Source organism: Camarhynchus parvulus, chromosome 3 (genome assembly GCF_901933205.1).
Source record: "Camarhynchus parvulus chromosome 3, STF_HiC, whole genome shotgun sequence".
In the NCBI taxonomy this organism is placed as follows: Eukaryota; Metazoa; Chordata; class Aves; order Passeriformes; family Thraupidae; genus Camarhynchus; species Camarhynchus parvulus.
Window position 1 is genome coordinate 26478371 of NC_044573.1, and position 25655 is coordinate 26504025.

The 25655-nt window shown below is 37.3% G+C and overlaps 1 protein-coding gene across 1 annotated transcript in view; it reads left to right on the forward strand.

Moving 5' to 3' along the window:
• Positions 1 to 24993, forward strand: part of PRKCE (protein kinase C epsilon) — a 287618-nt gene extending 262625 nt beyond the window's left edge. Inside the window, exons 14-15 of the mRNA XM_030944536.1 lie at positions 3789 to 3935; positions 21783 to 24993. Of these exons, the coding sequence (XP_030800396.1) occupies positions 3789 to 3935; positions 21783 to 21929 (294 nt within the window). The 3' untranslated portion in view covers positions 21930 to 24993. The remainder of the gene's footprint in view (positions 1 to 3788; positions 3936 to 21782) is intronic.
• The last annotated feature ends 662 nt before the right edge of the window (positions 24994 to 25655 follow it).

Below are 25655 nucleotides of genomic sequence, written 5' to 3' on the forward strand. Positions count from 1 at the left end.
TGTCCCTTTGCTGTTTTTCTGCTGTCCTCAAGATGGGTTGAAAGCCCTTTATTTACAGCTGCATGTTCTATTTTTTAGTTCACATGATAAGCGGTCTTATTTTAGTGTGATTGTTTCTGTTCTCATTGGGATTTTTCAGTATGAGTGATGACTTGACAGTAACTTGTGTCATCTAATGCCACAATTTTTAAAATCAGTCAATATGTACCACTGGGCAAATTTGGTTTTTAGACTACCTTTATAAAGAAGTTTATAAAGTCATTCATTACTATGAATGACACTGATGTAAATTCTTTCTTCTCTGCTAGTATCATCCTAAAATTGAAAGCAAAACAATACAGAAGCAGTATGTCAATCCCCAGAGTTGGCAAAAACCCGAGAAGGATTTTTGGCTTAAAAAAATTACTTGATTTTTATTTATTCCATTTTTCCATCGTCTTTGAAACTGGAAAATCTCTGCCTTTCTATATATTTTTCTTTCAGCATCTGAAGGGAGACTTTCAATTAAGAAGGCAGCTGATAGCGTAAAATCCTGCAGAGATCTTCATACAGGGTTATTTTGAAAATGTATATAAAACATAAACAATTTGTGATTTTTAGCACCAGTGGAGGGCACATTCTGCAGAAATTCTAATCTTGACCTTTTGATGAAAATGTCTTCTACTGAGCAAGAGAGATGCTCTAGCAATGATTCAAAGCAGAAGTCAAAGTAAACCTCTCAGAAGTGTTTGCTGAAGTATCTCTTTTGCTACATTCACTGTAGTGAGTAGATGATTTTTTACTGCTGGTAGTAATTTATTAATACTTATTCTCCCTTCTCCCCCAAATAGCTTTCTGACTAGTTTTTGTTAGCTCACATTATACTTTCGTGCATCCATTTCTGTTTCCAGACCCTTTGATTATTTTACTTCAGCAATTAAAATATATGGACCTGAGCGGCAGAGTTCAGGCTTACATCCAGGGCTCAGGAGTTATTTTGGCACATTGTAAAGGAAGGGTTGTTGTCAGTTTTCATACCTACATCTGATTTTCATTGGAGTCCAGAAGATTTTCTTTTAAAGCTGACTTTTTTACAGAATTTTCTTCATTTTGATAGTAGAAATGGTGATTTGTATCTTGCTGTAGTCATAGCCTTTCAGGCATAAGTTGATACAATTTAATGGAGCTGTGGCAATTTACACCATAAATAAAACAGATTTCCTTAGGATTAGCAACCTGCTGCCTAAGAATGTATGGTGTGAAACCTGCTTGAAACTTGTGTTCTTCATCTGATACTTGTCCATATGAAGAACAGGAAAAACAGAGGAAAGAAAGAGGCGTCTATGTATTTTACTGCTGAATGGTAGCAAGGGATTAATTTTGGAGCACTTCATTTCCTCACATTGTGCTTTGAGACATGAGTTTCATTCTTTTGAAACTGTGTATTTTTACAGTCCTTCGAACACCATGTAAGGAAAGTTTAATAAGAAGACATTCTCTTGTATTAAGTGGTGGTGTTGTCTTATTTTCTGAACAGTTTTCCTGTTATTTCCTTTAAAACACTGAGGATGATATTAAAGCTCAGTATTACAAGGCAGCGTGTTGCTTATCCCATGAAAATCCACACATCTTATTAGTCCTGTTTCTGTGAATTGACAGGAATTGCTATTTAAATTCTTTCCTGTGTAGTAAGGAAAACAATTCTTTATTGAAATAGGCTCTCTGCTTCTTCCCAAGCAATGGAGAGATGTTGTCTCTACAGTGTGTGTTCCCTGTGTACTGGGATGCAGTCTCTGGCTACAGAAGCAGAACTCTGTGTTTAAGCTGTATGATTTACTTCAAGAAGCAAAATTTGGGGAGCCTAATGATCCTTGATTCAAACCCTAAGCAGCATTTTGTCCTGTTATCACTTAAGTCAGTAGGAATGCTGATCCTAAAAGGCTTCTTTCAGAAAAGGAGGTTCCTGCCTTAGCCATGAAAAGGTTTATGGCTGTGGTTGTCAGCTCCATTTGCAACCATCTCTTCAGCAGAGTGCAGTTAACAGCTGTGCCTGTCCTCACAGTTGCATCAGTGTTGATGCTGGTGATAAACTGGGAATAAATGTCAGGTTTTGTTTCAGAAATAGAAAGGGATTAAATTAATGCAATTGAATGTCTGCTTTAGAAGTTTGATATTTTTTCTTCATATATGCATGTGATATTTTTGTTTAAGTATTCATTCTTAAAATACATTCTCTTTGATCATCCATTTCACAGTTTCATGAAGTTTGTGAAGTACAGCACTAAACTGGACAGTCTAGTCGCATTGTCATGTCCTGGGCTTCTTAAAAAGTTACATGTCCAGATGCTTTCCCTGTCTCCAGTTTAAAACAAAGATAAAGCATGGCAGATACTAGGATCATATTTTACTTCTTTGATACCTGGATTATATGGTACAAAAAGCACATCCTGTAGTTTCCATGTTCTGTTTCTGCAATACATGTGGCTGCTGGTTCCTGGCCTGCTCACTCCAGTCCTGGACATGAAATAAAACAGAGGAATGTAGGAATGCATTTTGTGGTTTTTCAAGAGACCTCACCAAAGCACAGTAATCCTTTCAAAACCTTTATTTCTCCTGCTCATAGAAAAGATTGCCTGTAGTTTAGATATGACTTGCAAAAGAACTTGCAGAGCAGTTGAACTCAAGACCAAAGAGAAGGATCATCTTCAGAATGGTGCATGCATGTCAGAGACCACAGACAGAATTGCCTTGCTGATCTATGCTATACCTTTAAAATGACAGCAAGAGTATTCTTCTGTGAATGGTTGATCTAGATATCTGAAACCATTCTGAGGGCTTAAGTAGCTACTTACCTAATAACTGGAGTACTAAAGCAAGGGCATGCACTACAGTAATTTATTTTATTCTATGTTTGGTTTTTTTTCCTGCAGAAGTATAGTATGATGTGATACATAGGTTGAAAAGGCACTGAACAATTATTACATTTTGTTTACTTTGTACACTTTTTCTAAATTTAAAAATGTTATATAATGGCTGAATATGAAGTTATAGCAAAGCTATTGAACTATTTCTATAATGTGTTTGTGTTTATAAGAACAGCATTCATTGCTACTTGAATTGCAAGGATTCTGTGTCCACGCAAATTAGGAAATTAGTAGAGCAATTGCTAATAAAAGAAGGAAAAATAACAGAGAAAAATCAGGTAAAGTATTATGACCTGCCATCAGTTGATATCAATGTCTTACACCACTTGTACAGCTTTTTTCTGACAGGAATAGTAATAGTTTAAATGTGAGAAGTTTATAAATCACCACACCGGAGGAGACCAGTTAGTTCCAGTCGCTGACACTAATCGTGTACTAAAAATGAAAGAAAATGTGCAAGTTATGTCATGGGGGACATGACATAACTTCCCATTCTCAAAGAAAACTTTCTGCAGGTACTGATCACTCTGTCTCTGAAGGGTTTAAGATCATCTTTCTTTCCTTTAGTATTTTTGGCTAAAGCTGGAAGTAGATATGCTGAACGAGAATCTAGTCCTTTAACACTCCCAGTCAGATGAAATTAAGAGGTCTCAACAATAAACTGAAAGGGTTTCTTGCAGTAAATTTACAGTTTGGAGTCTCTGAATCTTATGGTTTGGCCAAAACCTCTGAAATATGGAGTGCCAGAAGAAATAACCTTCTGAAAGGAGACTGTCTCTAAAAACTTGGCTTTAAGAATTACAGTGTGTAATTGAGCAGCAAATGATTTCCAGGTATTGCCATTCATCTCTTAACTTTTCCCTCCTTTCCCTCTCCACCCTGTAGTTCATGACAAAAAATCCCAACAAGCGACTTGGCTGTGTGGCGTCACAAAACGGGGAAGATGCGATCAAGCAGCATCCATTTTTCAAGGAAATTGACTGGGTTCTTCTAGAGCAAAGGAAAATCAAGCCACCCTTCAAACCTCGGATTGTAAGTAACAGTTTGTATAACATTCAGAGAAAACTTGGCTTGGCAATTCTACTTGTTGGCTTTTCTGAGAAATGAGATTACCTTGATGCAGTGTTTGGAGGGCTGAAACAGTAGCATAAAAACAGCACGAAGGTTTCTTTGTCATTGTTTCTGTGAAGGTAAGTGTCAGGAATAAATGTAATGCACAGAAAAATGTTCATGTTCATCTGCATAAACCATAAGAGAGTTCAAAGCACATTTTTAATTATATTCTGTGTTCTCAAAGAGGCCATAGCCAGAAAAGATTATTTCAGTTGATGCATATCGTCTATACTTTCTGTGTGAACTCTTTACAGTTCTGCGTTGCTGATGGCCACTGGATTTTGTAGTTGAAACATAGACAAGAATTTATAAGGGATAATATTTTAAGTGAAGAAACTTATAAAAACAGCTTCTTAGGGGAAAGAAACACACATTATGGTTAGATAAATTAATATATTAACATTTTCCTGGATAATAACCGTTTCTATTTCAAAGTAACAAAAATCTGTTAAGAACAGCCCCACCTGCAGAAAGTACAAAAGCCATGCAAAAATATTTTAGTCTGGTATTTCTCTGGATGAAAACACAATTAACCAAATGTCACAGAGTGCATGTGGTTACTTCTGTGCTTACACACTGCAAGAGGGTAGCTTTGTGATAAATCCTCTGAGACTGATTTGCATCTTTTGATTTCACACGTTCCTAATTACAATGTTTGATTTGCCTGTGGATGTGGTCAAGGTTCCTGTTTGTTTCTTTCTTTAGATAGTTTACAAAGGTATTAAAAAGCCCAAAAAAGCAAAACAAATGAGCAAAATAAAAACCTTAGGTCTCAACTCTGATTCCTGAATTAAATTCAGAGGTGAAGAAGTCCCTTCTGTTTTTGAAGAATTGCTGTATGTTACATGTAATGCCTTACTTTGAGTCCAGTGAGATGCCTTTCCCCAAGTTCCTTGTGTAGATGGTGAAAGTGGGACTGACCATCCAGAACAGGAGCCTGAGGCAGCTCCTCTGAGTCCACCCTTGGGGAAATCTCTCTGTCTCTCTGTAGCTGTGCAGAAAAAGCCCAAAGGGATTGACAGCTGTGAGTGAAAGCCCTTATGAACCCCTTTCTAGGAGTAATAGTACGGTACACTGTTGTCACATGAGGAAGGTTTTCTTAAGGTATTGGAGGATGGAAACCTTACAATGCCCTGTGTGCAGGTGGAGCTGGCCTGAGCCAGCCCCACTCCTGGGGGTGCAGCCAGTCCCTCACCCTGCTGCCCAGCTGCTCTCTGGAGGTGTGGCAAGCTTGCACTGCTGCCTGAGCTGATGTACAAGCCTCTGCACTGCTGCAGGAAGTGTCAACCCCAAATTAAGTCCTTTAGTACCTATCTGAAGCTTATTTAGTACTGTGGCTGTTTTCCAGTCAGGTTCCACAGCTCTCAGATAGCTGCACTTGGGCAAAGTCTGTGTTCGGCTGAGTTGCATTTGTGTAGCTCTTTTCTTGTTTTTCACAAGAATTTGGCCTTTCATCTCACCATCATTTCAGTTGCTTCGCTCAATATTCATCAGAATTTTCTTTTTAAGTCATGATGAACTATTACAGAATTATTTTCACTTTATGCCTGCATCTAATTTCCAGTTTCCTTTCATCTAGTCTGTTTATTGGCTGTTTTCCTTTCATGATCAAGATGCACGGTCTCTTTGACCATAGGTATTTTTATGAGGCTTTTATTATTTTTGTAACTACTCCCACTGTGGCAGTCCTTAAAAGTCAGGAGGTATTTCATATATCAGGTGATTGTATTCATGGCTGATATAAATGCCTTCTGCCTTCTCAGTGGGGTTTCTTTCTCTTTCTGTTAATTATTTCATTGTTATTATATTGTAAAGCCAATCCTATTTTGTTAATTCCTGTTGTTTTGTTCCTTTTCCCCTTTTCTGCTTTCTTCAATGGTATCTTAATTGAATAGTTCAGTTTCAGTAGTGATTGCAGATTATTTCATAGTCTGAAATTTGTATAATTTTAGGACAGCTCTTTGCTCCTTAATAATTGTTAGGGTGATTTTATACATCCCTATTTACACTTCTGGTCATTTTTCTTCAGGCTACTTCTCTAATGTTGGATTTCATACTAATTCTTTCTATATTGTATCTACCAACTTTCTTCATTCTACCAGATTTGATTCCTGCAGTCTAGTATCTATATGCTTGGCTTTTTTTCTGAACTCTTTTTTTTTATAGTGGTGAATTCAGATAATATGTACTCTATGTTAGAGGCATCTCATTATTTTCATGTTCTGAGCCTGCTCTCTCTAAGGTATCTTCCCCAGTCACTGGGTCCTATCAGCTTTTACTGATAACTTCGAGCATACCTTATATATTTATGATCCATGTTTATGATCCATCAGCTATTTTGTGCCAAGTGTTAGAATTTTACAGTTGTTTGGATTTTATTGTTGTATAGCAATCTTTGGGCAAGGTCATACTTGAAATTTTTATTTGTCCTCTCAAAACTGAATGATGTATTACTTGGAAAGTTAGGTGTGATATAGATCTGGGCTGGAGAGAAAGATCACACAAATGAAATACAATTATTAATTATTCAACTTCAGAAATAGCAAAGAAATTGCTATAGCTGTGGAATAACTATGGAAAAAGCATAACTAATGCCTGTGTTTGGAATGGTTTATGGGTTTTAACATCTTTTGGTATTAATAAAGGGCTGTTGATTATTTTAAAGTGATTTGTAATGTTAAGAGAGGATTAAAAAAATATTTTAATCTTGTGTTGAGGAGGGCCTAGTTCTGTGAAAAGATCTATGAAAAGAGAGGCCAGATTATTAGTCAGAAAATAGGCATTCTTGCATGTGATATGTGAGTGTACATATGTGTTGGAAAAAAAAGTGTACAATGCTATATAGCTGTCTGGGCCTTGATATTGAGTTTTGCATGCACATACAAGAATGCATATATTTACACAGGTAGTCTTCTATTTTCTGACCAACCAGTAAGATGACTAAGGGGGGAATATATATGATTATATCATAAACACTTTCAAAATAAAACAATACATAAGATATGTTCAAATGAGTTCCAGGCAATGTAAAGTGATGGCACTAAACCAGTAAAGTCATTAGGGAAAATGGTCAGACACTGAGGTCCCATCAGACAATGGAATAATCTGCCAAGGGAGGTCATGGAGGTGGTATTGTGGAAAAAGCCTTGCTTCTGTTCTGCTTCACTCTCCTCAAAACACACAAGTTCCCTGATTAGCACAGCTGATTTGCTTTTCTCTTACCTACCATCCTTTCTCTGCCATAACAAATTTTCTGAGGAGCTATATTACATGGTATTACTGTCAGGCTGTGCTTCTCCATGGTTCAGGTATGTCGCTTCAGCTCTGCCAGCCTTAAGTCTGAATTTTTCAACTGAGCTTGGGAAAAAAAAAACTGCATGGATATGTATTAGCCAAACTTTTAAAGGTTTTTGTTGTTCGTTTGTTTGTTTTTTAAATCTCATTCACACAGTGGATGGATGTAATTATGTTCCTTATTATACCAGAAATATACCATTAATGTCTTTCTAGTTTGTACATGATTTGATTATTCTAATGATGCTTTGGAAGCTGAAATTTCTTCCTGTGTCCAGCACTAGAGTGGAAATTATCAAAAGGATTTTGAAAACCTGCCTATGTTTTTTTGAAAGCTTGCAAGAGTGCCCTGAACAGAGAACTTATACAAATAGCTGAGGTTTAGATTTTCAAACAGTGACAGAAGTGCCACCCTAGGCTGTCCTAGGCAGAGACAGTGGAAGCAGATTTGGTGGCTCTGAAACCTGCTGGGAAGGGTGATTGCTTCTACAGTTAAATGACTTGGAATAGAGAATACAGAGGGGTTAAAGTGCACTGGGCTCAATCCTGTGATGCATGTTATCTGCCAACTCTTCCTCTCATAAATCTAGGATCATGAGGCTTTTCAGCAGTAAAATCATTTTACATATGTGTGTGTATATGAATAAATAAATAAATGAATAAGTATTGTTCCATGAGCTTTTCTAAATGTTAAACTAGTGTAGAAAAAAAGTCATAGCTCTGGAGCATGCACATTAGAAATCAAACTGTTGAGCAGCTAGACAGAAGATACTGATTACATCTAAGCTCCAGTGACCTTGCAGTGTCTTTGGAGATCATTTTTACTGTTCTTAAAACCTAATTCTTAGAGCTTCACAGCGTGTCTTGAACATTTCTGAATAATATTATTCATCCCAGAATGCAGTTGTGAAAATGTAATTGCATATGCAATAAGTACCATTTTAGTGCAGACAGATGCCTTTTTTCCATAGCAACTGTTACGAGACAGAAAAACCTTTGAGGCATTTTATTCTTCTGTTGAGATTTTTTTCCCCATGTATTCTTCCTAGAATTTTATTCCCTCTGGAATATGAAATTTCCATGATCAGTAGCCATAAGGCCAGGCTATGGTTTGCAACATAATTTATTGCTCAAGAACCACAAAGACCTTGATAGCATTCAGTGATCCTCTGCTCCCCATCTTTTTTTGTTTCCGTGGCTTTATTCCTGGCTTGGTTGAGTTGCTTATTTCCACTTTCAAACTGCATTTGCCATCTTAAAAATTAAAACAATGGTACCAGTAGATCAATTTCTTACATAAGTTATGGATGTGGTGGTAAGTGGGGTAGATCCTGCTTGGTGGCATGATGGGATGATTCTGTCTATCCATACCAAATACAAACTATGCATTAAAAACAGTAATTGAAACAGATTACTGCTTTAATGTGTATTGATTTTGTATTGTTACAGTTCCGTGCAATAATTCTTTGTGCCATTTCTCAGAGCACAGCTGGTCAGCTGAAAGTTTTCCAGAGTAAACCTGTTGCCTGATGACATGTCAGCAAAACCAGCCAGCAAAAAAGCCCAGAAACGAGTGCACAAGTGGCAAAAAGAGGTGCAGTATCACAGTCCCTCTTGCCAGGGATGAAGGAAAATCACTGCCTAAAATTTGTTACTCATTTGGCTGAAGTCAGTGAGCATCAATTTAATAGAATCATAGAATAGTGTGGGTTGGAAAGGACCTTTAGAGGTCATCTACTTCAACCCCTCTTCAGCAAGCCTAATCAACCATATCAGGGGCTCAGAGCCATGTCCTGGTTGTCCTTGAATGTTTCCAGGAATGGGGCATTTCTCAGCAATCTGAGCAACCTGTTCAGTGTTTCACTGTCCTCATTGTAAGCAATTTCTTTCTTATAATTAGTTAAAATCTACCCTCTTGCAGTTTAAAACCATTGTCCCCTGTCCTATGGCAACAGGCCCTACTAAAAAGTTTCTCCTTTTTTTCAAGCCGCCTTTGAGAATTGAAAATCCACAATATAGGGTTTCCCTGGAGTCTTCTCTTCTCCAGGCTTAATAGCCCCAGTTCTCTTTGCCCTTCCTCATAGGAGATGTGCTCCAGCGCTCTGAGGGGTTTCTTTTTGATTTCTGTAGAATTAGACCTACATGGACACTCCTGTCCTTTCAGACTGAGTTTTCATTGTCAACCCTTGGAAATGTGCATGCCAACAGACAGACCTGCCTCTTTCATCTACCCTGTTGTCAATGTCAGGGTTGGGAAAATTTGAGACACTGTCTAAGATGTCCTCAACATGAAAAAGCTGAATAACTCTTAGTAAGAGGGTAATACAAAGCCTGGTAAAACAGATGTTTGCCATATGTATTTCTTTCTAGCAATTAAGCCAAAGTTTCATCACTAATGGCTTTATCAGTGCCTGTGGCAATCCACTCATAGTGTGGCTTTATGGAGATGAAGTTAACAAAATCATATTACAATGATTCACTGTCAATATGCAGCTTTCACAAAACAATGCATTATTTTAATTTTCTCAATGCACTCATAATTTTTTGTTTTTCCATTCTAAAAGCTCACTTTCCTCAAGAGCATTAGAGACAAAATGAATGGGATAGCCTATTGCAGAATTGTATCTTGCACTATGGAGCAACAGCTGCTGCTGGCCTGTTCATTTAATATGACTTCCTTCATTTTGCAGCCTCTTCAATTTCTATTGGTACATCACTGAGAATATGTTCTGAATAATTGTATGTTCCTTCTTCAGTTCTGACTTCTTAGGGTAGAGAGCTGATCTAGCAGCTACAACCAGAGACCCAAGAATTACAAGATATTTAAGTTACTCCACGAGATTTTCTAGAAATTCATTATGTGGTCCAGGCTGCATCATGTAATCTTTTCTCACTTCAAGTTCCCCTCTATGGTAATCACAGGCAAAGTTAAGGACCAGTGAAAAAATACGACTGAGAAATGTCAAAAAACAAGTGCTAAAGATCAGCCTGCTTTTTAATTGACTGAATACTTAGGACTTCCCTTGGAAGAGTGTTCTTATGCTATGCCAGACCTCAGTGTTAGCAAGTTTACTCTCAGCCTCAAATTGCACCCTTCTCAGCTCCAGTGAGTCTAAGATAATGATAAACCATTATGGAAGTCCCTCCCCCCTTAGTTATCACTATCTGAGCCACATTGTCTGTATGCAGTTTCCTTTGAGAACCTGAACTCCCTTGTTAAGTCTTGACTTAAGGATGCCAGCAATGTGTCCTCTTTCAGTTTTGCACTGCAGCGAAGGTTTGAAATAAAGTCATTCCCAAATATTAAATTCTAGTCATAGCCAATTATCATGGGTTACAAATGGAGTCACTGAGCACCGTGAATTTTCTTTTCCCCCTGCCCTGAATGAGTGAAAAACTGGCAAAATTTTGGCAATCCTTTGCCTATGACTGAATGAGAAGCTGGATGCCCACAGTGTTTGGAAGCTGGGTAATAAGTAGCAAATACGAATCAGCACCTCTGGAGAGTCAGCTGGGCTGTTTGCACAGGCAAACAGGCAGACCTGCCCCTGGGTAGGTGCTGCACTGAATGGCCCCCAAAAAAAGTCTTGAATTAGAGACGTGTGTGTTCAAATTGCTGCAGCAACCATCTGCTTACTGTGAACTACGGCTGGAATCCTTAAAGAGGGACCACATTTCTGGAGAAAACTTTCCAGTATGTTAGCCTGAAACATAAGTTCTATATTTGCAGATTCATTTTCATACATGAGGGATAACAGGCAAAGATTTTTTTTACTTTTTAATGAGGGATTTTTAACCTAGTGTTGGGAAGTCATGATACTGTTTTGGTGGGGGTTCTTTGGCACACCTCTACTTTTTTGTGACAATAGATTGTATCATCATCCATGCAGAATTATGACTTTGCCTTTACGCTGTGGGGAAGAAATCCTGTAAAATGCAGTATCATTCAATAGCACCAGAAGGAACATAGGAAATTACAGGCCAAGTAAATTTCTTTTTGTATAAATGTTCTCTCTTTTCAAGTTTGCTTCAGTGTGAATGTCCCTCTTTAAGGTAAGGCCTTCAATATGGGGAAAATGTCAAGGTAGGTCCACTTTTAGGCCTAATAACCTTGAGGTGTCCCTTCAGTTTCATAATATATTTCCATTCAGTCATCAGTGCATGGCAATGAGCATTTAGCAGATGGGCACGCAAGGGGCTATACTGCATGCCTTTGCATGTGTTACTGCTTAGGCACTGGGGAGTGATCTTCAGACCTCAGACCCTCATGTACCATTATTACACATTGAACATGATGTATTTCCCACTTGCTGCAGACATTTCAGGCATAGGAAAACTGTGGGCTTTCTTCTGAGAGTGACACCGCATTGATTAATATTGATATACACAAAATGTTTACAAATGGGGTACACTGTCACAATGATTAGCATACATCCTTAAAAAAAAACTAAAGAAAAATGGATGTGGACTTTTGAGACAGACTTTTTATTACTGATAGTCATAATGGTGGACCTCCTACAATTTTTCTGCATGCTGCCCCTGTCACAGGGTATCATGAATCAGAACATTGAATTTCGGATGGTTCCTAGAAGTTACAGTTTTCTGCTACTGGGTTTGAGTGTTAGCCAGGTGGCTGCTGATTGAGAAGCACTGGTTGTTTTCAGGCAATGAAATTCAAGATCTCAGCTGAGCTTGCTGTAGTCAGCTGTGAACAGCAAATATTACCATAGTTATGTCTGCAGTGTAGCTCGGACCAATCAGTCCAGTGGCTGGGCAGGACAGAGAAGTCTGGAACATTCCTGCCTCTTCCCTCAACACAGTAAAAAACCTTGGTTTTCTAAGCTTCAACTAGCTTGGCACTTTGTGCAACCTCTAAGTTGGCCCAAGATGTAAGTATATAGCTTTTGAGGACCCTATGTGAAGCTTAGAAAAATCAGAAGTGAGCTGGTATTTCAGTGTTGATCTGTTTGTTTGGGTTTTTTTGGTTTTTTTTTTTTTTGAATGTACAAGGTTTTGTTTTCCCAGAATTTCTCATTCAGTGGGTCTGATTTTGGGGATTTTTTAGCTATCTTCAGCATCAGTGCCTCCAGGTGCTGTTTTTAGATGTGATTACCATAACACTAGAATTACAGAAGTTTGAAAGCTACTTCCCAACACTGCAAGTTCACAAATATTTATAAGTAAAACAACTTTTATTATTCTTCTTTTGATTCTGTACTGGGGATCCATCAGTATTTGTTTGGTTTTGCTAAGTCCTCGTTTTACAGCATTAAAATGTTTTCATACTGGATGATTAAGTCCATATAACCATCTGTTAAGTGTACATTGTTGAGTGGTGCCCTTTGGGGTAGGGTGATTAGGGTGATAAGCAACCAGAGTGTACCTGCTTTCCTTTTGGGCTTCCCCAGAAAAAGACAAATTCTGTTTCACTTTCTGACTGCTTTAATCTCCAGTGCAATTTTCATGAAGTTATTTAAAACATTAAGTGAAATAATCTTCTTATGTTCACTTGCATTCTTATGTACATTCTCAAGAATTCACACAGAAACATTTTATTTTTACATTAATGTAGATAATATATAATGTTCCTGGGTTGGACCTGATCCTGATGTCAGTAAAAATCAGTGGAAAAACACCAGCTGATTAAGAAGCAGTAGCATCTGGCTCTTTATCAGAAGGTGGAATTTATAAAAAAAAAAAAGTCAAGACTCATTGAAAGCTGGCCTTTTCTGACTAATCCCATCCCAGCTGGAGTCCAGTAAACATTGAGTATAAAAAGAGCTTTGGCTTTGGGTTTATTTCTCGTGCAGAACTTTCTGTACTAGCAGTATGCTATGCTAGTGCAAGCATTAGGTCTTACTAGGGTGTTCACCCAAAATGGGCAGCAAAAATGTGTCAGTGTGTGTGTTCCCAGCTAAGCATACTAGTGCAAAACTTCACTCCTTTGACATACGCACTGCTAGGCAGAGGGAGGACTGAAGCAGCCGGTGTGTAGCTACTTATCCACAGTAGCAGGACAGGGCAGACACCTTTACATGATGAGGAGTCCTAGCACTTCATTAGCTGCTGCTTTCCTCTTGTTAGGCTGCTGTGCTGGCATAAGGGATTTTGTTACTGTGGAGACACAGACCTTGTTCTGGTCCTCTCAACAGCATGATCCAGAGGTCACATGCTTAAATCCCACGGGACAAGAGGAACATTCAGTCTAAATACTTGCAAAAAACCTTAAGCACAGATCTTGTTCCTTGCATGCCATATTCACTTTTGTGAAGGACCTAGAGAACAGCAGCTCTCTTGGCTGAATTCTGGATTATGGAAAAGAAGGATTTGAAGACCATGACTGACTGTGACTCTTTGGAAGGCTGTGATTATATTTGACAAGAACAAGAAGAAAGGGAAATGAGTCTCTTCTGTCATGTCTGCATTAACAGCTCAAATTCCCAGCAAGATGGGATTCCCACTGTGCAAAAAGCCACATAAGTGAAAGGCAGTCAGAAGATTTTAGTCAGTGACAGAGGCATCACAGCCCACCAATAGGAGACCAAAAATAGGAAGAAAACGAGATGAATGATGAAGAGAAAATTACTCAAGCTCAAAGCAAATCAGTAGCAAAACCAAGAATTAAAGTCATGTCACTACAAACTCTGCTATGTCATGCCATGCTCTTTGAATAAAACTGTGTTCTAAAAAAGGCAGTTACAGGGTCTGGAAGAAAGGTGGAAAGAAGATGTATTGAGAGGCATTCATGCATAGTCCTACAGTGTCTTTTACTTAGCCTATGATCTGTATGTGCATTAATTAAAAAAAAAAAAAGGTAGCATCCTCAGCTGCTTTCTAAAGTCACATGCATCTTTATTTTGCTCTGTTTTTGTAAAGGCTTAAAAGTAATCATTACACTTGAAAATATAATCTCTATCAATTCAGTCTTAGCAATAACCATCATTGTGTAGCTTTCTCCATTTGTCTTAGGTAAAACCTGCTATACCATTTTGCTGTATGAAAGCCTGCCATATGCATCATCCATGTCAAACTAATTAGCTAGAGTATCAAAGAGCATAAATTTCCAGAAATGTAGGTATTCTTGCCAAAAACTGTGTCGCATTCCTACTCTATAGCCTGTAATGCAAATTATTTTCATATGTAACTGAGTCCTGGAATTATGCTCCCACTATGTGTTGTCACACCTTTCAAGCTGTGACTTTTTCCTGCATCCAGCCTCACAATGCATATGTCAGTGCTCCTTGATACAGCTGGGCTCAGCATCACAAGATACTACTATATCATTTCATGTCATCATTAGGAAGGCTTCCATAATGTGGTACTTTTCTGTAAAGAAATGTGTAGGTGACTGTAAGCAAAATAAAATGTTGGAAAGTCAGACAGTATTTATTCAGGATACACAGAGTGTCTTGAAATATTTCATTACATCACTCATCGATGTACTAACATCACAGTCTCCTTAATTTATTCCTTGTGTTTGTGATTGCTTAAAGAATGCAAAGTAAAGTAAATAAATCAATTGATCTTTTACAGAATATATCTGGTCAAATGCCTCAGCGCACAGTCAATCTATGTTTGGATAACTTTTTCAGTGCTTTTGAGATGTCTCCTGGAAGCCACTGAAATTCTAGGAATACGTGTCCTAGACTTACCGACCTGCCTCACTTTTTCCTCTGCTTTGCCAGTCAGCTCCATTGTCTGGATAGTCCTTTGTGCCAAAGTGCTAGGGGTCAGGAAGGCCAAAAGGCTTCTACACGTGTGTTTGAGGACTCACCAGCAGGTGGTTCAGCACATTGCCACAGATGCACCAGCCCTGATTCCTGTCACTCTGCTATGACTGTGGTAGGAATGCAGTTTCAGGAGAACTACACGTCTACAACTGATAATGGGCTAATCTTGGATGTGTGCCAGGATGTAAGAGGGAAGGTGACATGGCTGATCATGACCTTAGAGCAGCTGAGGATATCAGTCGAAGGATATCATTGGAAGCTTGCCAGTATAATGTGAATTAGAGAGACACACAGATAAAATCTGCACTGCAGAATAATCATAAGGTTTGCAATAGGAATCACATTGTGCAGGTGAAGGGTAATTTCATATGATAGTTCCATTACTTTCACTTCTTCTCTTTCCTCCCCTTCCCAAGAAGAAATATGAAAATGTTTCTCATGAGGTTAAATCTCTCAAAGAAGCCTACTTTAAGGGAAAGATGTAGTGTAGGAATTCACAAGTTGGCACTCTTTCCTTGCAATTTTTTCACCTAAAAAATGTATGTATTCTACCATAGCATAGCTAATGAGCAATAGCTCTGTGTCACAATTGAGTCCTAATGGAAGCAAGCCCTGAGAAGATGAACACGATGGATTTTGAGAGCAAAGGACTAACCACACATGGAAAGCTGGTGCTGAGCTCCCCTAAAGCTCCTGTGAAATCTATCTCCATCCAAGTTCTGCACAGAAATAACTGTTGTGGTGTGGCAATCAGGCTATGAACAAAGGTTTGCTATAGATATCTAGCATTTTGCTCTGTATAACTTTAGTGCTGTGTACTCAGGGTGATGAGTATACCCAAGTAGGGCCACAGAGGACAAGAGATTCACAGGGACTGCTGGGAGAGGTTTATTGCTCAGACCACGAACACAAGGTGGTTGTCAGGGAGCCTGCAGAGCTTTGATTTTGTTTGCCTTGCTGTTTGTTTTCTGGTGGTGGTTTTGGGAGGCTCTGATTTTGAGGAAGTCTGTGTAAAAGTGACATACAAAGGCTGACATTCTGGCCGTGGAGTCATGAAATGTTTTTGCCCCTAATTGTTCAGGTTATTCCTCCTTCATAGTTGACCTATTTCACATTCCTAAGAAAGGCAATACCATTTCAATATAAATGTGGTTTTAGTTTAGTGTATCACGAATGATCCCTTTTAAAATCCATAGTTTTGTGAATTTGCTTGGTGTTTATTAAATATCTGTGCACTCCCATAGCAAATTAAAGTATGGACTGCATAGGTTGACATGCTTTTCAAATACTGTTTCACTATCTATTAACATCTTTATTGAGTCTGGGGGGACTTTCCCACTACTTTCACTTAATGTGGTGTTCTTTACCTCTAATGAAAGCATAGTCTAGTAGAATGAAATCTCACCCTCTGCTTGGAAGTAATGAATGTTGTTATACTTAAAAAAGCTACTTGGATTCAAAAGCCTTCTTATCATCATAAGCTTCAGCTGAATATATTACAGCTCATGGCAAATGTGTTGTCACTGTTCCATGTGTGAATAGAGCAATTAACATGCTATGAAAATTTAATAACTTATAAAGGTATTTTGATAACACGTATTTCTTATCTGCTGAAATCAGACAAGCTAGGAAATACTTCTAATACTGATACAGATTCTCAGGACATGCAAATACTGTGAAGAGGCATCCTGAGGATAAACTGAAAGACAGGCCAGAAGTGTCGTGCTCGTTAGCGCATTTCCTTTAAAGTATTCATACTGCATTTATTTATGAATAGCATGAGTTGTGCGCAAAAGTGAGTGCTCATTATAGTTCATCTCAAATATTTAGAAACTACTACACCTTTACAAATAGAGATCCAATCAGTGGTGCAAAGTGATCTCTGCCTGTGCTGTGGTTTTTGTTATCATAATTAGGAGAGGTGAATGAGAGGATGGTGGCATGTGAGGTTAGCCACATAACCTTGTGCTTCAAACCAGCTGGTTTGATGGCTGAGTTTCCCTTTGTCTTGATAAATATAATCTGAAAATCTTATCAGCAAGGAGATAAATACAAAATGTTTGAGCTTTTATCATCCTGATGGAAGAATTTCTTCTTGATGATGCTGTATCAAACATGGGAATCACTTACTACTACAGAAGCAAAATTCTGGATAAAATTAAGTGATACCAATAGCTATGAGAAAGTGTGACTCTTACTGCATGTCCCATTCCTGCTGCCCTGTGCCCCTGGAGCTGTACATCAAAAGCTGCAGCAGCCTTCTATCTATATTTTTTTTTAATATATATTATATTTAAACAGCATATTGTGAATTTGTAGGTAGGGCAATCAGACTAAAACACAAAACCCAGTCTTTTGTGGCAGTGTTGTTTCCTAGCCACCTCCTCCATCTGTTTTTTACTTTCTCTGAGCAGCCTTTGAAGCAGCTGGACAATGCTAGCACAGTTATGGGAGCTGTTGAGCTTTCAGTGGACTTGAAAGAGTTTCAGTGATTTTCTGCAAATTAAATGAAAATTAGCAACAGACTAAAGAGAGAGACTTCTTAATGTCTCCAAACTGGAGAATTAATCTTTATTAGGCAGAAGAGAGTCCACTGAGCCTCCTGGCCTCATGACACATCTGATGAGTTGTCCAAGCTTTGCTGAGTTCCCTGGTTTGGAACACCCTCTGTCAGGTGACTTCTTGCAAGGATTTCTGTGGCTTTTCAATACCAAAGGCTCCCATCATTCACATTTTGTTCAGGTAATTAATGGAAAGAATGGCAAGTTTTAACTTTCTGAATGTATTTTCAGTGATAAGAACATCAACTTAAATTTCTTTTTTCACTTTGAAATTCATGTAAAGTCATTTAATAGTCACTGACAGACAAGGCTGGTAATCCTCAACACTGGAAACCTTAATAAGCAGATTTTAGTGGGGTTTTTGTAAGCTTGAGTTTGTAACTGCAGGTAGAAATTGAATGTTTTATTGAAATGGCAGTGAAACAAAAAACAATTCAGAAAACCACTGTTTAATGTGTGTTTATTAACAGCATCTGTTAATAAATATGTGAAGAAATCTGAAAATAAAAAAAGCATTTTCACTCAAATAACCCAATAGCCCTTTTGCCAAAATTGTACAGGCCAACTACAAAAACTGATTAAATGGTGTTTTATCAAGAGATAGCCTTTTATAGTTTCTGATGTCTTTATCTCTTTGAATAGAATAAAACATGATTTTGACTTTAAAATTGTCATCCTTGATGGGTAGTAGTTCATATGGGTTTATTAGTTCAAGTGTTACATCTAATCAGATCATTTATCCTAAGTTACCCAGTCACTGCTCAGACAGGAGACCTCTGAAGCATTCACACTGCTGGGAAAATCAAAAGATAAGTGGCCAGCACATGTCCTGCATGAGAGGTAGTCGCTATTCCTTCTCTGTATCAGAGATTTTCTGCTGGTGGAGCAGCCATCTTTCTGATGAGATTTAGAATTGGAATTTTGTCTTTTTTGGTCATTGCCAGTGCAGTGTGGAGTGTGGCACCTACTGTCAGGAGCTTTTGGATAGCTGCTGTGCCCCTGCTCTCATGTAGCTAAAGACAAGAGGCTTGGGTAGTCTAGACAGAAAAAAAGGAGCCTCTGAAACCTAATGGAATTTCTGTGTATTTAGCCGAACAGGACAGCTGTAGTTCTGGGTGTTCTTCTTTCCTACTACTGTAGTTTCCTCAGTAATCTGAAATGGAAGAGTCTACCCTGGAAAAAAGTCAGAAAAGTTTAAAATAATATGTCCCAGAGTCTTAGGAGCTGCAGGCTAAATAAACAGAATCCCACCCATATAATTACTGCATTTTAGATTATGCATTTAGCAGCCAATCTGAACATTTTTCCTTTTATCTTCATGATTTTTTAATGTTCAAAGTCAAATAATAGCTGCACTCTGTTTCTTTCATATATTCTCCTTACCTTGCAGATCTTCCTTCTTTTCTCAGCTTCTCTGCTAGGAGACAGGCACAGCCCTTCATACCTTCATCCTGAGCCCTCATGATGCAACTGTGGGATGGTTCATGCTCTTGGCCTACAGAGTATTCACAGTGCAAGTCCATTAAAATAGCAATAGTAGCAGAAATGTGGCCAGACCTGTTTTGTCTTAGCAAATGGAACCTTGCAAAATAGTCATAGCTTCAGGAAGAAAGTGCCTAAGTTGCTAAGGAGGGCTTCTCAAATCTTTCTTTTGAAAAGAAGCACTTGTTACAAGTGCCACCTTGGCTTAATCCACTCACTTTTGTTCCCTGTGATTTGTTTAATCTCACTTCTTCAGTTGGTTTGTTAGAGACCTGTTAGCATATCCTTGCAATTGTAGATTGCTCCTTGCTTGCCCTGTTAATAAATTGGGTGATTTACATCTATGCTGCCAAAACTACATGGAATTGTTTATAAATCAGAGAAAGTAAAAACTTCTCTTTCCTCCTTTGGTCTTGAAGTCATATTTTAAGACACAGTAGGCTTTTAAATCTAAGCAAATACCTTTGGCTGTTGTTTCAGAAGTGCTTGGGATTCCCTACTGGCAGCACAGTTAATTTTAATCAATAGAATTTACGTGCACCAATGCTTGGACCCTTTTTTAGATGTACTCTTCTGTGTTCTGTTCCATCCAGCACCTTCACAAGTCTTAGTGATTTCTAGAATAAGTATCTATGGGAATTGCCTCTGATAGGTTTTGAGGAATTTGTCATTTTACCCTTTTAACTTAAACAAGGAAATAATACTTTTCACAAATATGTTCAATATGAAAACCTGAAAATAATACATTTTCTATTTGTTTTAACCTACTTGAGAGTTTATTTGCCCTTGATAGATAGTAAAAGTGTGAGGGTAGTCACATTTCTTTTACATATAACTACAGGTCGGAATTTGAATTCTACTTTTTGCAAATACTCACCTTCTTCTGCTTTACTGAGTATTCCTGTGGCAAATTATTTGTGTGTGTGTGAAAATACCATGGTAGGACATGGAGAACAAGAAAAATGTAGACACAGTTGCAATGTAATGCTTTTAAGAATTAAGATGGAATTTCATTCTTATTTTGCAGGTTTTGCCCAAATTACTTGGGAAAAACCTCATAAAGTCCAAAGCCATGTCCCTCATGCCTCTTAAGCAATTCAGAGTTACATGAGTCACATACATTTCATGTCTGGTCTTTTGTACCAAGTAAATATTTCAAATGTAAACAATATAAATATATATATATGTGTGTGTTTGTTAAGTCCATATCCCTTTCCTTTTAATGGAATTCTGTAGATAGAGGTTGTGGATTTTTGTTTGTCTGCGCTTAGAAAATATTTGGTTTACAAGTGACAGTCTCTTGCATTTACACAGACCTTTATTTCCCTATATCTATCAAGTTCATACAAACAGTGTAGGTGAAGGTTGCTGTGACTATTTTACAACTGGGAGAAAGAAAACTGTTTAGTGTCTCAGTAGAGCTGATGAATAAAACACATTTATTATATATATATATATATATATATATATATATATATATATGTTATAGAAAAGTTTACCTACATTGAAAGGTGGTATATATCCCATTTTGAATATATTAATATATTTATGATGTATGACTTTGTCATTTATCATTTTACTTTGCAAGTCAAATAGCTGTTCTATTTCCAGTATCATTTAATCTCAGACATGGGCAGGAAGAACACGAAGCTCATTTTCAATGTGTCATTGTGCCTCCATTAAGGATCACCCAGGTAATCACTAGTTTCCATGACACAAAGAGAAAAGAGACAGCCTAAATAAAAATGTTTGTTCCAATTCCCTGAACCTGTACATGCCTGAAATGTGCTGCCAACATGGAAAATGTGAACACTGCAGGTTCAAAGGAATGACCATGGAGAACGTTTTCTGCTGTAGTCTAGAGTGTTTTTTTCAAGTAAGTGGTCACAGATAGTCACTGTTGTGAGTGTCATGAGGACAGCAAATCAGCCTCCCCAACTCTCTCTCTTAATACCTCTTGTCCCAAAATATGCACAGCTGCACTTTGTTGGCCCAACTTTGCTGATGGAGTGAGGTGCTTTAGACTTGTGTGGGAAAAATCCTGATGCCATTGAAATAAAGAGTTCTGAGGTGGATTTCTCTGGAGACAGGATTTCACATTTTGCATGGTGCTCTCAATTACATATGGCTGCATTAGGAAATCTGCATTGCCAATGGTGAGCTCAAGGGTTTTGGATTGAGAGCTGTTGGAAGCTTTACCTCAGATTTTTAAACATGGGTGTAGCCTATATCACTTGTAGTGATATAAAGAAATGCTTAACTTAGACTTGAAACACTGGGTGTGTTTGGGGGAAATCAATTAAATCAGTTCACTCTGTGACTCTGAAATGAGATATGATTATGTTCAAATCCAAGAGGAAACAGCCATACCGCCTACTATGCCAAAGCCTTTTTAAAACTAGTCCTAATCTCAGCTTCTTGCTTTACCATCATACTGCTATTCCTTCACCTGGCAGAGACCGTGAGTCTCTGGGACCTCATTTGTAGTTCTGCTTCTGTGGCCTCTCCTAAACTCATTTATACTTCTTGCTCCTGTAGCTTCTCTCATATGTCTGTTATTATTTGTGTGAAGTAGCTCCTCTTTTATTTCAATCATTCCAGAAACTTCAGCCTTTCAGGGGGGGTTGGAGAGGAGGGACAGCACGTTTTATTTTATTGTGCTGTTTTACCATTCACCTTATTTATATTTTTCTTCTCAGAAAACCAAAAGGGATGTAAATAACTTTGATCAAGACTTTACACGAGAAGAACCAGTATTAACACTAGTGGATGAGACAATTATAAAACAAATCAATCAAGAAGAATTTAAAGGGTTCTCTTATTTTGGAGAAGAGCTACTGCCATAGACAACGTTAGGCTGACGGATGAATGATGCTACAAGAAGTGATTCTGAAGACATCATCAATTTACTGAGACTCAGTAGATCAAGAACTACTTCTTTTACCCTGAGCCCATATCCCAAGTTAAAATATGTATTTATTGGTTTTTTTCCTTTAATCTTCTGACCTGAAAGCACTCTTAATTTCTGTCTCACAAAGCAATGCAAAATAATTTTGTCTCAGAAATTGTGGATGTAACACACTGCCATATATTTGCAACTTTTATTTTATTCCTAAGAATAGGAATTCCCAGAGGACAAAATTGTATCTTTTCCATAGGAAATGAAGCTATGCTATTGAAAGCAATTTAGCAGACCATGTTCTGTAATCATCTTATATAATTAAGCTAAGCAGGTGAGAACTGCTTCTTCTGCAGTGGTGGTTATGGTGAGATTTGTACTCAGATGCCCTTTGGAAGGCAAAGTCTGCCTTCATGGAGGTGTAATCCTCAATTATTTTTTTGTGGAGAGGTACAAACTATGAAGTTGTCCAGAAAAAGAAGCACATCACTTAAGGCTTTCAGTGAACTTCCTCATACAATATACAAGAAGCTCTTATGAATTAGAGACAAAAAGATAACGGATATTTAAAGCAAGAAACAGATGCTACATGGATAGATATTAAAGGGCTAAAGAATAAAAAGCCTACAGTACTTTACTCAGCTATATATAGCTATTTTTCAGTTTTTCAGACAATTTGATGTACTATCCATGTTACCAAATTTAACATCCTTTTAAATGAACCATTAATGTGACGGCAATCTTGCAAATGTTTACAGTTAATTTTACATAAAAAATTAATTATAAACATTATAAATTTGCCTTTTCCATAGTAGCTAAGTTGGTAAATAATTTCTTATTTATATTTATTTTCTCAGCAGTGTGTTACTTTTGCACACTTTTACAAAACCATAATACTACTGTGTTTGTTGGGTTTTATGTTTAAAATCTAAAGAGAAATCTGCTTTTAGAAGACACAAAATAAGGCTACACATACATTATGTGGAGATGTGTTAAAAAACTGAAGATCAAACATTCACAAACTGACATTATTCAAAGCTGTAAATTGTTTTTTTTTTTGTGTATGAATTGAAATGGTAACTCATGTGGACAATATTACTAATGTGAAGTTACCTCCTGTAGATACGCAAACAGTGTTATGTACTTATATTTCCAGGAGTACCCTGTGATTTGGTTTTGGTTTTAATCTTTTTTTTTTTTTTGTTTTTTTTTTTTTTTGTGTACATGTATCGCTGAGGTAATTTTATTATATATTTTACTGGACTGAGTGAGCGGTCATTGGAATCCATTTTAATTGTTGCACATGGATTTCCAGCTGCACAAAAATATATATACTTGTGATTGGCAAAGTGGCACTAAAGAAGCTTTTTTGCCTTTTGTACAGGTGAGATTTTGTATATAGTGTTTGCTGCAAGGCCTGTGGAATTCATTGAATATAGAGGTATCAACTGCTGCATGTTCAGGCATACTATTAAAATGTTAGTCTATGAAAGAATAATTATAATAATGTCCATGTGCAATACTCTTGTATGTGTATTGGTTCAAGTTACTGTCAGAAAGATGAGGTTTTTGTTATAAAAGACGTAGACATATATTAAGCTATACTAAATCTCTTGTATAGTTCTCTTCAACTCTATTATGACATGATAGAGCTCAGAAAGAGAAAGGAATGTTACAAATCGTGGTGGACAAAGTGTGAATCATTGGCTTTAAGAGATAATATTGGTCTCAAGCAGATGAATTAGTTTGTGTCAGTTTTGCGTCTGGCTGCTCATAGCCTGTTACTGATGACACCATTCAGTTCCATTTTGTTTTGTTTTTAAAACTCAGGTGTAATTATTATATATATTCTTATGATTATTTCAAAATATTAAATATTATGATATATCAATTAATGTGTTGTCTGGCCTACAGGTGTAATAAGGATCAAGCCTTTAGTTTAATTTAATTTATCTTCAGTAATCTTTTGTACTGGGAAAAGACTAGCTTCTGGAGCTGAGTACCAGCACAGAAACATCTTAATGATTGCATCATCTCAATGTTTAAATCTCTTTCTCTCTTAGAAATATATTGTAGAGCTGCCCATCAATTTGTGTCTCACCACTGGCTCTGTTTATTTCTCATCACAGTTAGCTTTTGACATCCAGGCAAGAACTGATCACAATGCTAAGGCGTTCTTTTCCATGGGTGAGTAGACTGCTAGGAAGGCAAGTTATGGGATCGTGCACTACTGTTTGTCCAACCAGGGGACTTTACACAGAGCTCTGAGCATTTCTTTTGAAGGAATAAAAGCATCCCATACAGCTGTTGTGCACAAGCTATGTAGTCTGTATTCCCCTCTCTAACATGAAGATAATTAGCAAACGTCCATATGTCGAGAGGCCTCAGTGCCTGCAGAGTTGGGTAGGGTGCTAAGAGAAAAGTGAAGGAGATAGAAACTATTGCATGGGCAGATATTTCTTCCGAATAAATAGTTAGATTCTCTGCCTTGGGTTTACATCAGAAGGTCTGTCTGTTACCTTGAACATTTTTTAAAGATAATTCTTAAAAAAGGACATTCTGTTACATTTCTGCCTGTTCTGTAGAATCTTTTCTGTTCCTTCTTTGTAAAATGAGTGCAAAATGCCAAAATTATTATTCATAATAATAAAGAATACATTGTTTTTTGTTTTTCCTCCCAATCAGACTTTAAAAATGGAAATAAATTTTTTCTCTCCATAGGATGAAAAATAATTCTCTCCAAATAGGCCTAAAATTACCTCTTTTTAAATTATGTGCAGAATAGTTCTGGCTAAATACAAAATGTATTCAGATGGGGGGGTAGGGTTTTTTTTTAATTGTGAGGATTTATTTGTACAGAATTTTTTTCTTATGGATGTAATTTGAATCTCTTGCCACTCATTAGTGTTATTTCATCGTAAACATTATTACTGTGCCAAATGTACTGTATTCAAAAGGATGTGAATGTGTATTGTTTTGGAACCTAATAAATACAATGATGTTAAATCTTATTTTTTTCCCCAAAGTTTTCCTGAGTATTTCCTAATGAGGAAGAAAGAAAGATGAAGGATGAGTATTTTTCCTGCTACGTGTTGTACAAAATTTCATAAGCTTGTCTTTTAGGAGTGAACATTTTGCAAAGGAAGGATTTGCTACCAAGAGCCTCACCTGTGAAGCACTACACACTCCAAGAGAAACACAGGTAACACTGTGTGATCACTATTTTTCTTGGGTAATACAACACTTACCTCAAAAACAGCATGCAGGTGAGTTTACATATTTTTTCTGCTTACTGGCTACATCATGTTCAGTGAGTTCTGACTGATCCCAGCATTCTGCTTAGCTGGGTTGTTAAAACTCATTTCAGTAGGGCACTTGGAGTACAAACATACTGCACTGCTTTAGTCTTGCATTGGATGAATAGAAGGATTAATAGTATGCATAAATTTAGCTAAGGGTCATAAAAGCTTAATAAATTATTCAATTAACTTAATATGTCAATATGACATTGACTGAAATATTTTATTATTTCATCATATTTCACTTCGCAGATTAAATATTTTCCAGTTCCATGGTCTGAAATTCTTAGCTTCAGTAGATCATCTATCAGCATACTCTGGGAGTAAATCCAGTTAACATCTCCAGTTAGTATACCTAAGTAGTAGGTATACTA